This window comes from Camelus dromedarius, chromosome 10 (genome assembly GCF_036321535.1).
Source record: "Camelus dromedarius isolate mCamDro1 chromosome 10, mCamDro1.pat, whole genome shotgun sequence".
In the NCBI taxonomy this organism is placed as follows: Eukaryota; Metazoa; Chordata; class Mammalia; order Artiodactyla; family Camelidae; genus Camelus; species Camelus dromedarius.
In genome coordinates, this window is record NC_087445.1 from 71500403 (window position 1) to 71514300 (window position 13898).

Consider the following 13898-nt stretch of genomic DNA (forward strand, 5'->3'; position numbering starts at 1 on the left):
GATCATGTCCATTGGGGGAGGGAGAGAAGTAAACAGGTGATCACAAGCAATGATAAGAATTTATGACTGGAGCACAAGATGCTGAGGAATCACGAGGGGTGGTTGCCTAAGTCTTAAAAGTTAGTACAATCAGGTGACTGCACTAGGTCAAACGACCATTGTAATCATACCTGATAGCATTTGAGTACTTTTGCATGTGTTTGGTCTTTTTACATTGCCCCTACCCAAAACCCTCCTGCAAGACAGATACTGTCATCCCCACTTAGAGATGAGGAAACAGAGGCCCAGAGAGGGCTTAGAAGCCAAGCTTCTTTTACCTTCCTAGCCCTGGTTCTTGCCAGAATTACACAGCACTCCACCCGTGCTGCCTGCACCCAGAGAGCATACCAATGGCGAGAGGCTGCAGAGCCCTGAGTTCATCATCCTCATCTCCTGCAGTGACTTGGGTGCAGACACGTAGAGAGGTTGGCTATTAACATCTACAGGGGAGTCAAAGTTGGGAGGTATTAAGAATATTCCAGAGTCAGGATTACCTGTGAAGTGAGTGGAATTTAACAGGGAGCGTGGGGATCACCATTTAAGCCCAGATCAGTCACACCTATGCGGCGTGGGGGACCTCGCCCAACACAGGTCCCCAGCACCCGGAGGTCCTTGTCGTCGTCGGCTCCGTAGCTGTCAGCAATCTGGGGGTTCCGAGACGTGAGGAGCAGGGCCGGGCCAGGTTCGGCATCGGCATCCGAGAGGAGAACGGCCCAGGACCGTTGTTTGGAGACCTTCCTCCCTGCGGTTCTCAGTGGGCAGAGCTGCCTAGACCCCAGGGCAGCAGTTAATACCGGGCAGGAACCACAGACCCGACCGAGGGTGACAGCTGCAGCTGACCAGAGTGGGAGCAGGAATTCCTGGGCTCGGCCCACGTGCTGCGCCTTCACGGGTCGAAGCTGGATGGAGAGGCGGCCCCAGGCGCAAGTGCAATCTCCGCCCTCCAACCTCACTGGCAGACAAGTTTGAGGTAGTTTATATGACCCCGCCTCTGGGCTCGCACCACACTCCTATTGGGTGGTCCTGTGCTCCAGGCCCAGATACAAACTCCGCTCCGCCTATACATCGGATAGCTCTGTTTTAGGGGCGGTTCCACTGCGCGTCGCCTACCGGCTTTTTGCTTCCATTGGTCCACCTTGACTTGAAGGGCGGCTCCTAGCACAGACGTTAACCCCGCCTTGCGTTCCCATTGGCTGCTCCCACACCGCCGATCCCGCCCCAGAGCCGCCCCTCACCGTCCATTGGCTGGCTCTGGCCTGAGGGGTTGGTGCCGGGACTCGCGGGACTCGCGGCAGTTTAGGCAGCAGAGCTGACCCAGCAAGCGTTGGCTGCGGTTATGACGCCTGAGGACCAGGAGGAGACCCAGCCGCTCCTGCGGCCCCCGGGCGGCAGGTGAGCGAGCAGTGGGAGCCGGGCCTGGGGACGCGGCCTCTCCCCTCCGCTGCTCCCAGGCCCCGCCGTTCACCGACCGCCCTGTTCTCGCAGCGCTCCCCGCAGCCGCCGCGTCTTCCTCGCCGCCTTCGCCGCCGCCCTGGGCCCGCTCAGCTTCGGCTTCGCGCTCGGCTACAGCTCCCCGGCCATTCCGAGCCTGCGGCGCGCCGCGCCCCCGGCCCCGCGCCTCGATGCCGCCGCCGCCTCCTGGTTCGGGGTGAGGCCTCGGGCTCCCCCTCCAGCCCTCCCGGGACCTTCCTCCGCCCACCCCTAAGATGGGCCCTGGGACCCTCCCCGTGCCTTGCTTCAGGCGGGCACTGAGACCCTCCGCCGAGTGCGTCCCGGCTGCCCTGCCAGGGGTCCCCCATCCTCTTCCCCTCCCCCGGCCCAAGACCTCTGAGGGTGGGGTGGAGGGCGAGGTTGGGCCGCGGCGCCCTGACGCCCCCTCCTCAGCCCGCGATCGCCCTGCCCCCAGGCCATCGTGACCCTGGGCGCCGCGGCGGGGGGCGTGCTGGGCGGCTGGCTCGTAGACCTCGCCGGGCGCAAGCTGAGCCTCCTGCTCTGCACCGTACCCTTCGTGACCGGCTTTGCCGTCATCACCGCGGCTCAGAACGTGTGGATGCTGCTCGGAGGCCGCCTCCTCACGGGCCTGGCCTGCGGCATTGCCTCGCTAGTGGCTCCGGTGAGTGTGTCCCCCAGCCTGGAAGCCTGGTTCTCCCTGGCTGCGGCCTCCTGGGTGCGTAGCACCTGCCCCTTCCCTGCTTCATCTTCCTTGCACTCGAAATGGGCTTGGAAAGAGCCATTGTTATAGTCCGTTTACAGATGAAGTGAGCTTAAGAAACCTGAAGTCCTTTGTGGAGGCACAGCTAGTCAGACTGTGAAGCTATTACTCGAACCCAGGACTGTGCCACTTAACAGGGCCTCTCTGCTCTACAAGTAATATGGCATCTGTGGATGGTCAACAGAAGCCTCACAGTGTGGCTTACATCCCTCTTGTCATTCAGACCACTGACTACAGTTTAGCAGGAAAATCCTGTTCTGGTTTGTCCTCAAGGGCAAAGGCTGCTGGGACCTGCCGCTCCCCTTCACTGCTCACAAACTGGTCCTCCAGCTGCTTCCCCTCCTCTCCCACCATCTCCTGACCCAGCACTGGCCAGGCTGACTTTGGAGCTGTGCACATCTGGGTGAAATCCTGGCTCAGCCACTTACCAGGGCAGAGCAACCCTCTGCGCCTCAGTTTTCTCCCTTGTAAAATGGGAATAATGGCATTACCTCGTGCTGTGGTTGTGAGGATTCAGTGAGACTTTGCACATACAGCCCTGGCCCTGGTACGGCCTGTGGAGGGACTTGGACCCTGGCAGCTGGGGTTACTGGGTGATCAGCGAACTGCACACACCCTAACCTGGTCCAGATTGAAAGCAGTAGCTCAGAGTCCATCCTTTTGCACCTACCCCTCCTTTCACCTGCGTTTGCTGGGCAACAGGCAGCAGCTAGATTAGATTTTATTTTACTTTATTTTTTTACTAGGCAAAAACACAGCTGTCTTAGTCATGGGCATAAGGTATGGAATAACTTAGAAGCATGGGCAAGGGCTTTCTGGCTTCCTGAGCCCAGAGGAGCCACTGGTAGCAATTGAGGTGCAGAGTTCCTGCTTTCACTCCAAGGATACCACTCACAGAATGGTCCTTGGGCCAGCAGCCTGGGTGTCACCTGGAGCTAGTTAGAAAGGCAGAATCTTGGACCCCAGACCCACAGCGTCAGAATCTACATTTTGTCAAGGGTATGCATACAAGTAAATGAGTTTGGAAAGCTCTGTGCCCTCTCCCCACCACACACACAGCAGCCATGTACGTACCCTTTAAACACCTGCTGCGGATCACTTGGTAGGGGCCAGGGAGGTGTCGGGAGGGCTCTGCTAACCAGGGTCCTGCGATTAGGGGCCCACGGGGCCTGCAGCTGCCCCAGTCAAGGCTCTCCTCAGCTGTGAATGGCTGAGGCTTTGCATCTCATCTTAATTGTCAACAGGTCTATATCTCCGAAATTGCCTACCCCGAAGTGCGGGGGCTGCTCGGCTCCTGTGTGCAGCTGATGGTGGTCATAGGCATCCTCCTAGCCTACCTGGCAGGTATAGTTTCCATGTTACCTCTTTTGATGCCTGGTAATGGCTGTGTGGCCGTTTTACAGATATAGAAACTGAAGTTTAGAGAAGTCAAGAGACGTACCCGAGGTCACACAGCCACTGCCCAAGATGCCAGTTTCCTAGACCACCTCCCTGAGGCCCTGGGTTGTGTGGGTCTTGTGACCAGGTTCTAGGGGGAGCTGGAGGATGTGACGTCCTCGCCTTCCCACAGCAGAAGCCCAGTCCAGGAGTGTGGGGAGCACTGGCTGGTTAGGCCAGTACCTCACTGCAATGCCAAACAGGATTCTGGGGGTTGGTGGGGAACCCCAAAATCTTTAGCCCAGGAGGTTGGAGGGCCCAAGCATGTCTCCCTCAGAAGTATCAGTACTGGATTTGCAGCCTGAAGGAGGCAGGTTCCAGGGACCCAAGGGTCAGAGCTGGGACCAGCATGAGGAAGCTTCCAGAGGCAGACATTTTTCACCAGAACTGGGACAGAAAGAGGGCAGGCTTCAGATCTGACAGTCCAAGGTCAGGGGCCTCTGCTGCTTACTAGTTGTGTGACCTTGGCCTAGTCACACCATCCCTGGTAGCCTCAATGTCCCTGTCTTTAAGTGGAGATAACCCTACCTAGTCCAAGGCCGCTGAGGGATTAAATTAAGTGATACTGTGAAAAGTGCCTGGCAGCAGATCTTAAGAGAATTGTCAAGGGATGGACTGAGGACCGTGGTGGGGATGGGGGTTCAGGGCCTGATGGGCCATGGCAGAGCTTGGGGCATGTGCCCTCTGGTTCTTCAGAGTGGACAACACGCCGGTCTGTGGTCTTTCATTTTCACCTATTTACCTTCCTGACTCTAATTCAGAGTTCTGCAGCACCCTCGCTGCCTTGGGGCCAGTAGTGTGCCAAAGCCCCTGCCATGGACAGACACATGAGTGTGGATACACCCATAGAATTAGCCCCAGGTCATCATAATCTGCACTTTCATTGATCCATTTCCATGAGTTTTGATTGGTGTCCCATGAAAAGTCTTCCCCACTCTGTCCCCCTTCCTCTCTAGAGGAGCCGGCCTTGCCTGCTTCTTGGTGGCCTTCCAGAGAGTCTTTGCATGTGGGAGGACTCACATATTTATTCTCCCACCCTACCTTTTAGACAAGTGGTGCCATGTACAACGTGGGTGCACAGCGAGAGCCTCATCCTTTAATAGCCACATAAATGTTCACTGATCACCTCCCGTCATTTCTACAACACTTAACAACAGTAATGACAGTATCAATAATGAACAGGAGGGTGGTCATGCAAAGGTAGTGAGGTCCCTACCCTCTAGCTGAGACCCTGGGGTTGGCTGAGGGGAACACACTCCTGGAGAAGGTTCAGGCTGGTTCACCCAGCTCTGATGTCTGACCCCCCCGCTCCAAACCAGGCTGGGTCCTCGAGTGGCGCTGGCTGGCCGTGCTGGGCTGTGTGCCCCCCTCCTTCATGCTGCTGCTCATGTGCTGCATGCCCGAGACCCCTCGCTTCTTGCTGACTAAGCACAAGCACCAGGAAGCCATGGCCGCCATGCAGTTCCTGTGGGGCTCCGAGCAGGGCTGGGAAGAGCCCCCTGTCAGGGCTGAGCACCAGGTGAGGGGCCGGGAGCCAGAGCTGGCGGGAGGGGACAATGAGATACCGCCCCTTTGCAGCCAGGCAAGGTCAACCCAGCCTGTCCCCAAGGCTGCACGCTTGTGTGCTCACCTGCGCGCACACACGGTGGGGTGAGTTGGGGGTGCGATCCTGTGTGCAGGCAAGCAGAGGCCCACTCAAGCCCCACTCCTTGGCTGGACAACCCTGGGAAAGCCTGAGCCTTAACCTTACTGTCCCAGGAAGAAAAAGGCCGGGCCAGGTCAGAGGGAAGTGCAGGTGCAGACTTGAGGACTTGGAATTTTTAAACAGGAAGTTGTAGGGAAGGGGAGAAGATTGAGTCTCTGCCACTTACGTAGTGTATGACCTTTCCTTCTTTAAGCCTTAGTCTCTTCATCTGTAAAATGGGAGTCACAGCACATGCCTGGTGGTGGTGGTGGAGAGGTGAGGATCTTGTCACCTTACAGATGGGGACCTGTCTTTGAACCCAGGGCCCAGGTGGGGTCAGGACAAGAAACAGGCTCCCACCCTCCACCAGGCCTTAGGATGATGGGCTCAAAGCCTGGGGACGGGGGAGAGAGCACTGATGCCCGGTCTCTGTCTGGGCAGGGCTTCCGCCTGGTGCAGCTGCAGCGTCCTGGCATCTACAAGCCCTTCATCATTGGCATTTCGCTGATGGCCTTCCAGCAGCTGTCAGGCATCAACGCTGTCATGTTCTATGCAGAGAGCATCTTTCAGGAGGCCAAGTTCAAGGTAAAGAGGCCTCTGCCCCAGCCTGCCTCATCTGGTTGCTGCATGGGAGGAACCCAATCCCGGGGTCTTTGCCTGACCCGCCTCGGCCCTTCCGCAGGACAGCAGCCTGGCCTCGGTCGTCGTGGGCGTCATCCAGGTGCTGTTCACGGCCATAGCAGCCCTCGTCATGGACAGGGCGGGGCGGAGGCTGCTCCTGGCCTTGTCAGGTGAGGCCCAGGGGTGGACACTCAGCCCTCTCAGCCTCAGCAAGTAGGGTGGCCCAGGCCAAGCTCCCCGCCGGAGGCTGGAGGGTCTTTGCTGAGGTCACCGCATTGCGGGAAGAGGACAACCGCTGAGCATCCCTGAGGAGGAGGCCGGGACTTAACTAGAGCTCTCCCTGGGCGCTCCCTGCAGACCAGGCCTGTGCTAATGGCATCCCTGCATTGTGCCTGAACCTCTGCAATGGACCTAGGAGAAGGTGCCCTCAGGGCCCCAGCTGACGAGGAGGAAATGGGGCCCAGGGGTGAAATGGCTCAGAAGCTTGTCATCTTTGGGCAAGTGACTTAACCTCTCTGAGCCAGTTTCCCCCCTGTGAAGTGGGGGCAGTTTGGGCCCTTGGGAGGATTGGGAGATGACCCAAGTGAGGCCCTCCACGCCGCTGGGCCCAGCAGCCCTGGGTGGTACTGGGGAAGTGGGTCTGAAAGTCGTGCTGCTGCCGCTGTGACTGCCCCTGCTCCCTCAGGCCAGGGAGGGTCTGCTTCCGGGGCCTCCTTGGAGTTCGCTGAGGTTTGAGGTCTGAGCCGGGGCTGGCAGCGCTGGGGTGGGTGCTGCCCAGTCAGAGCCCTGCTCGCTGCCCCTCTCAGAGGTGTCCAGGCCACGCTGCACTGAGACCCCAGCCCGAGTGCTCGTGTGCGCGCTGTGGCCCGCTTGCCCCGCCCTGCCCACCACCCTCCGCCTGCAGGTGTGGTCATGGTGTTCAGCACCAGTGCCTTTGGCGCCTACTTCAAGCTGACCCAGGATGGCCCCAGCAACTCCTCACACGTGGAACTCTGGACGCCCATCTCCATGGAGCCCACCGATGCCAGCATGGGGCTGGCCTGGCTGGCGGTGGGCAGCATGTGCCTCTTCATCGCTGGTGAGGGGGCCCACGGGCAGGCTGAGCAGGGGCTCATGGGGACGCCCTGTCACCACCAGGTCCCTGCGGCTCCCAGTGAGTCTGGGCCTAGCCAGCCTCACCTCTGCATTTGTAGCTCTGACCGTGTACCAGGCACCAAGCTAAGCCCTTTCTGCTCCTTTCACTTAGCTCCAACCACCCCCCCTCCAAGCAGGCCCCATCCTTATCCCATTCTGTACAGTGAGGCGCTGAGCTGGTGGGCCCAGGCTGGAACCCAGGCCCCTTCAGCCCACAGCCAGGCTGCCCCGCACGGCTGCAGCCCAACGTGCCTGCGGCGAGCCGAGGGGTCCAGCCTCGTGGGCCCTGACACCTGTCTTGCTCCCGTAGGCTTCGCTGTGGGCTGGGGGCCCATTCCCTGGCTCCTCATGTCTGAGATCTTCCCTCTGCACGTCAAGGGCGTGGCCACCGGTGTCTGCGTCCTCACCAACTGGCTCATGGCCTTCCTGGTGACAAAAGAGTTCAGCAGCCTCATGGTGAGTGCTGGCCCTGATGGCCTCCCGTCACACAGTCAACAGAGAAGTCCTTTTAAGAATTACTCTTGTTACAAAAGACTCAGGGTCAGTGGCCTCACGTGCAGGCTGAGGCCCCACCATCCTGCGACACCGCCATCTTGCTCAAGGGTGAGGGTAAGCAGACAGGCAGGGGTGGCAAGGAACCCAGGTTGTGACCACTTGGGAGCCTCCAGGTTGTCTGGGTGGAAGGACAGCCGGGCTGAGCTCCACCATTGGACTTTGGGGACACGGGAGAAGCAGGGCTGTGTGAGAAGAACTCTGGCTTTGGTGTCGACAGGCCTGGGCTCCAACCCCACCTTGGCCACCTCCCCACTGTGACCTGGGGTGTGCTGCTCTCCTTCCTCTATGCCAGCTTCCTTGGCTGAAGATGGAGAAGGGTGACAGTACCTTCCCCTCAGGGTTGACAGGAGTATCGGTTCATTTCCACATTTTGCCACCTTCTCATGAATGGACTGACACAGACACGGTCCCTGGCTCAGGGCTTCCCATCCAATCAGGGGGACGGTTCTGGCGCAGAGAGTCAGGCCGTTTGTTAGTCATTCATCCCCCCAGGTCACATCCAGCCTGATCAGGGTGCCAGAGCAGCAATGAGTGAGACGGACAGGGTCCCCTTTATGACAGGGGACAATGGTAGGAGAATGAACCACCTGGAGGCTGGGCTGGGGCAAAGGGAGGCAGGTCATGGGAGGCATGGATGCTTGGGGCTGGCCCGGACTCTGCAGGGCCTGGGCCTGCTCAGGCAGGGCTGCCCCGGGGGACACAGCAGGGAGACCAGGGCAGAGGCCTGGGGGTGGAAATGACTTGCGGTAAGCTTGGAGGAGACTGACAGTAAAGGAGGGGGAAGGTGGCAAAGGACCTAAGAGTGACCCAGGGGTGTACAGAGAGGCCAGGAGAAGGGCTTCAGGGCAGAAGGGTGGGGTCACTAGGTCCCAGAGGAAGAGGAGCTGAGAAAGGAGCAGCCTTTGGTTCTGGCACCGGGGAGGTCACTGGGGCTGGGCTGGGAGGGTGGACAGGCTCTGACCAAAGGAAATCACTCACTCTCCCCTCCACTGCCAAGGGCCCTGAGTGCCCCTGTGTGCCCCCACGGCCCCATCTCCACCTATTGATAGCTCACCCACTTCGTCCAGCACCAAGAAGAGAGACTCCTCAGGGGGCGGGGACCACAGAGGCAGGGCCAAAGCTGAGTGCAGAGGGGAGTTCTGTGGCCCTGGAGTCAGACCCCTGATAGTGGGTCTCTGACCTGGGGGCAGTCGCTTCAACACAGTGAGCCTCAGTGTCATCAGCCACACGGAGCTCAGCCAAGGCATCTGGATGGCCGCACCAGACCCTCTTCCACTCCCCTGAGGCTGTGCAGGGCTGGCCCGGCTAGGGCCTTGGCTCCTGACCTGCCACGTCCATACGCAGCCTCTCTCCTCTCTCTGCAGGAGGTGCTCAGGCCCTACGGTGCCTTCTGGCTGGCCTCTGCCTTCTGCATCTTCAGTGTCCTTTTCACATTGGCCTGTGTCCCTGAAACCAAAGGAAAGACTTTGGAGCAAATCACAGCTCATTTTGAAGGGCGATGACAGCCTCTTCCCATGAGTGGCTACCCCTCCTAGCTGGACTGGCTCTGGGCCTCGGAGGGGCTGGGACCTGCCCGTGACTCCAAACTGAGCCTCAGCTGGAGCCTGGAACCCCTGCCTGTCCCCAGGGAGCCAGGATCCAGGACTGCAGCACATTGGAGCCTTGTCCTCTGGGGTCCCTCCTTCCTGCCCAGTTCTCCCCAGCCCAGGGAAGCACAGGGTTGAGGGTCCCAGCCCCGCGGTCCAGTTCCTCTGCTGCCCTGCAGCTCGGGAGCAAGCGTGTTGCTGTCCGGCAGCCAGTCCTCCACGCACTGTCTCTGTCATGACACGAAAGTGACAGCAGAGAAGGGGGGCTCTTGGTTGCTCGTTTTCTGGAGAAGATGCTTTTGGAGGCTGGGTGATGGCCCATGGTTTATCCTCAAGTGGCTGCATTGTCAGGAAGGAATTTTGCCTAATAAAGATTTGACTCAAAATCAGGCCGTGACCTCTGTGTGGGCTGCAGTCAAGAAGGGCATTTTCGTGTCCCTTCCGTAAAACTAGCCTCCCGTGAACTGGGCCTTGCCAAGAACATCCGTGGGTCTGCTTTCTCATGGTCAGCCAGGCTTGCCTTTGGCACTCAGAGGTTATTTCTGGCTCCTTCCTTGAGCTCAGTCTCCTGAATCATTAGTCATCAAATCTTGTTTGAGTTCCACTGCAAAAAAAGAAGCCTCTCTTTATACCAACTTTAATGGAGCAAGAAGTCTTTTACAAATCACTTTTACTATCTATTATATAATAATATGAGTTCACTGTAGAAAAATTGGAAAACACAGATTTATTTAATATTATTTTTTATAGCAGTTACCCATCTGCTAGGCACTGTCCTAATAAGCACTTTACAAATATTAACCTCTTTTGTTTAGATAAATAATAAAATAGTCACACCTACACCTTTCCAGACAGAACCTCTGTTGAGAATTTGTCTGGAAAGCTCTCTCTCTCCCAACATCCACACTTTCCAGCATCACTGCACAGAAGTGAGGCACCGTACCTCCCATTCCTCAACCTGTTTTACTCATGTCTCGGGTTGCACAGTCCCGGCATGTGCCCACCTTGGCATCTTATAGAAAGCTTTGTAATGAGACCAGAGGGAAGGGGAGTGGAAGTGCAGTGTGGTCCAGGGCAGAGCAGTGGGGAGAGCAGGACCCTGGGTTCAGTTTCTGAAAGATCCCGCAGTAGCTGCTCTGATTTCAGTGAAACGTGCTAAGTAAGACACAGGACAGCTTTCAACTGCAGCAAAATCCAGGTGCCTTGGGACCTTCCAGAAGTGAGGTCACATCCACGTACAGGCACATCTTCATGTTGATAACCACACATCAACCTTAGTGCCTGCGTTGAAGTCCACTCACTGAGTTGTGAACTGCATTCTGCCATTGTTGGGTGGAGTGTTCTGCAAATGTCAATTAGATCAAGTCGTTCAGTAGCTTGGTTTAGGTCTTTGACATCCTTACTGACTTTCTGTCCGCCTGTTGTATCAGTAACTGAGAGAGAGGTGTTGAAGTCTCCACCTGTAAATGTGCATCTTTCGCTCTTTGCAGTTCTGTCGGGTTTTGCTTTATGCACCTTGGGGCTCCAGTAGGTGCCTGCGCATTCAGGGTAGTTACAGTCTCCTGATTGCTTTGTCCTTTACCATTTTGAATGACCATCTTTATCCCTGGTAAGATTCCTTGTCATGAGGTCTACTTTGTCTGGTATCAGTATAACCACCCCAGCTTTCTTTTGATTGCTGTTTGGATAGTCATTTAAATTCTCTTATTCCCTGTTCCTTTTCTGTAGCATCCTGTACTTTTCTTTTTGGTGGAATGCCTTTTGGGTTTCTCTGAGAATACATATTTTCACCTTAAAAATGAAATATATTAAGCATTACTTACATACCATAAAATTCAACTGTAGGTATGAAGTTTGATGACTTAGGTCAAATGTACACAGCCATGTACCCACCACTACAACAGAGACATAGGGCATTTTTTTTTTAATTTTTTTAAATTTGGGGGGGGTAGTTACGTCAACTTATCTATTTGTTTTTAGAGGAGGTACTGGGGATTGAACCCAGGACCTTGTGTCTGCTAAGCATGTGCTGTACCACTGAGCTGTACTCTCCCCTGCTGAGACACAGGACATTTTCATCACCTCAAAATGTTCCCTTGCATCCCTTTGCAGGCAATCTCCTTGTACAGCTGTGGCCCTGGCAACCGCAGATGTGTTCTGTCCCTCTGGTTTTAGCTTTTCTCAACTTTCATAAAAAATGGGATCATATAGTTTGTAGTCTTTTGTGTCCGGCTTCTTCAACTTAGTGTTTTTAGGCTCATCCAGGTTGCTGCATACATCACGGTTCATTTCTTTCCGCTGTTGAGTAGTAGTCCATTGGACATTTGAACTAGTTCCAATTTTTGGCTGTTATGAATAAAGCTGCCATAGACATGTGCATGCAAGTCTTTATGTGGAGGGAATAACAGGCCATATGGTAAGTTGATGTTGAACTGTTTTAAGAAGTTGCCAAATTGTTTTCCAAACTGCTTGTACCATTGCGCATTCCCACCAGGAGTGGAGGAGAGTTCCAGTTGCTCCACATCCTCAAAAAGACTTAGTATTCACTATTATAAACAGAACTCCTTATATATTTTAATTTTGTGAAAGTTGTCTGATCTGATTCCCTCTGGAATCAGCTGGGTCTGGTTGTTTATCTGGTCCTTCTCTCTTACGTCGCTGGTCTGTCTCGGACATCTAGTGAGATCTGGCTGTCCACGTTCAGGAGTGAAGAACTAAGGGGTTAATTGCAAAAGCTGCTGTTTACCCTCCTTACCTTCCTTCTCTCGGTTCTGTCCCCTTTTTTACACCTTCACCTTCATTTCAGTGGGAATTGGAGGAAGAGACAAGGAGGTAAATGTGTAACTTCAGTCCACCAGCTTGAAATGGAAGATTTCTTCACTCTTTTAATGAATCTGAAGTATTTGTTTGCCATTCGAGTCACGGTGTGGGGCAAAGAGTAGGCGCTCAAATATTGGTTGAATTTAGGATTATTTTGGCATATAAATATATCAGAACTTAAATCAACCCACATTGTTCCACATGTAGATTGTTTCCAATTTTTTTGCATATTGATTCTGCTGTTATGTAGATTAGATTTAGAGAAAAATGAGAGAAGAGATAACAGAGATGAACTAGAGGAGAGATGAGAGATGGCGTTGATAACAGAACAATGATGGTGCTGGAGACAAGACGGAGAATAGAGGTGGAGGTGATGGTGACGATGGAAATGGAGATAAACATGGAGGCTGTTCCAGGCTGGACTGGGTCCTCCCAAACTCATGTTAAAGTCCCAACACTCGGTGCCTTAGAATGTGACTATGCTTGGAGAGAAGGCCTTTAAAGAGATAATTAAGCTAAAATGAGCTCATAAGGGTGGGGCCTAATCTGACTGGTGTTCTTAAAAAAAAAAGTTTAGGACAGACTCACAGAGGAAAGACCACGTGAAGACACAGGGAGAAGATGGTCATTTACAAGGCAAGGAGGGGCCTCAGAGGAAAGCCAGCCACCACGGCCAGCGCCTCGTTCTTGGTCTTCCAGCTTCTGGAACAGTGAAGTGAATTTCTGCTGCTTCAGCCGTTCGGTCCACGGTATTTGTTCTGTGAGCCCTAGAAAACTGATACAGAGGTGATGGAGATACAGAGTTAGGGAGGGAGAACTAGAGAGAGCTGTACAGAGATAGGCGACCAGTTTCCTTAGGGTAAAACCTTAAGGGTGTAATTGCTGGTTGAAGAGGGTATGCTTTGTTAAGGCTGCCTGTGCGCCCTGTGAGACTTCACCCCAGAAGGTCATGCACTCGCTGTGTTTTGGAGGCGCCTGCCTCTCCCCCACCATCTCAGTCTGTTCCCAGTGAGTCGACACCAAAGACCAGGGAGCAGGACCTTCAGGCAGGTTCAGGCACAAATTAGGTGTCGAATGACTGGGACAGCCTTGGCCCCTGTGCTGCTCACATGCACATCGGACTCAGTACGACAGACACAGAGGGCCTGGGCAAGTGGCTGACCCTCCCTGAAACACAGTCTCTGCCCAGGCCACCCACTCTCAGCCACCTGGTGGAAGACTGGCACTTCAAGCAAGGCTGCTCCCAGCTCCTGCTTGTCCATCCCCAGCCTCTGCAAACGGGGGCTGGCAAAGGACCAAGGGAAGGTGGGGGAGGGCCAAGCCCCCAGCCTCCAAGGGAGATGGTTAAACATGTGGGCGAGAAACATCACTGTGGCTTCAACCCTACTTTGGCCTCTCTCCTCTCTAATCCAGAGGCTGGGAGCCAGTGCAGTGTGGTGAGTCAGAACTGTGGGGTTGGTTCAAATTCTAATTGTATTCCTCACTGCCTGTGTGACCTGGACAAGTCACTTAACCTCCCTAAGCCTCAGTTTATTCATCTTTAAAATGGGCATAATGATGCTCTTTCTCATGGGGTTATTATGAGGATGAAAGGAGGTGATTATGTAAAGCACTTAGAACTGAGGAGCGCACTGAGTAAGTGCCCAACCAGTTTAGCTGCTGGTTGTGGTAAGGCCGTGCAGGCGAGGGTGGCAGGTTGTGGTGGAGATAGGGAGCTGCATGCAAGGCTGGTGTGAGGCCCGAGGGGTGCTTCATAAGGGGATATTTGAAATCTTTACAGGTTTTTCTCTTATATTCTATTTCCTACCCA

General features: G+C 55.1%; 1 protein-coding gene across 3 annotated transcripts; it reads left to right on the forward strand.

Moving 5' to 3' along the window:
- Positions 1-1287: 1287 nt before the first annotated feature.
- SLC2A8 (solute carrier family 2 member 8) lies at positions 1288-9654 on the forward strand. Of its 3 annotated transcripts, XM_031450495.2 has the most exons (10): positions 1288-1431; positions 1525-1687; positions 1946-2152; positions 3496-3595; positions 5008-5207; positions 5814-5957; positions 6055-6163; positions 6898-7071; positions 7438-7583; positions 9047-9654. In XM_031450495.2, exons 1-10 carry the CDS (start codon positions 1376-1378, stop codon positions 9182-9184), a joined length of 1437 nt encoding a protein of 478 aa, XP_031306355.1. In that variant the 5' UTR covers positions 1288-1375; the 3' UTR covers positions 9185-9654. The 3 variants fall into 3 exon arrangements, with proteins under 3 accessions (XP_031306355.1, XP_031306357.1, XP_031306356.1); XM_031450497.2 differs by lacking the exon at positions 7438-7583 and having other exon boundaries at positions 1289-1431; XM_031450496.2 differs by lacking the exons at positions 3496-3595; positions 5008-5207 and having other exon boundaries at positions 1290-1431.
- Positions 9655-13898: the final 4244 nt, after the last annotated feature.

Coding starts and splice junctions, on each gene's coding strand:
- SLC2A8 (XM_031450495.2), top strand. CDS start 1,376: ATGACGCCTGAGGACCAGGAGGAGACCCAGCCGCTCCTGCGGCCCCCG. Junction 2,153..3,495: donor TTGCCTCGCTAGTGGCTCCG/GTGAGTGTGTCC, acceptor AATTGTCAACAG/GTCTATATCTCCGAAATTGC. Junction 3,596..5,007: donor CCTCCTAGCCTACCTGGCAG/GTATAGTTTCCA, acceptor GCTCCAAACCAG/GCTGGGTCCTCGAGTGGCGC.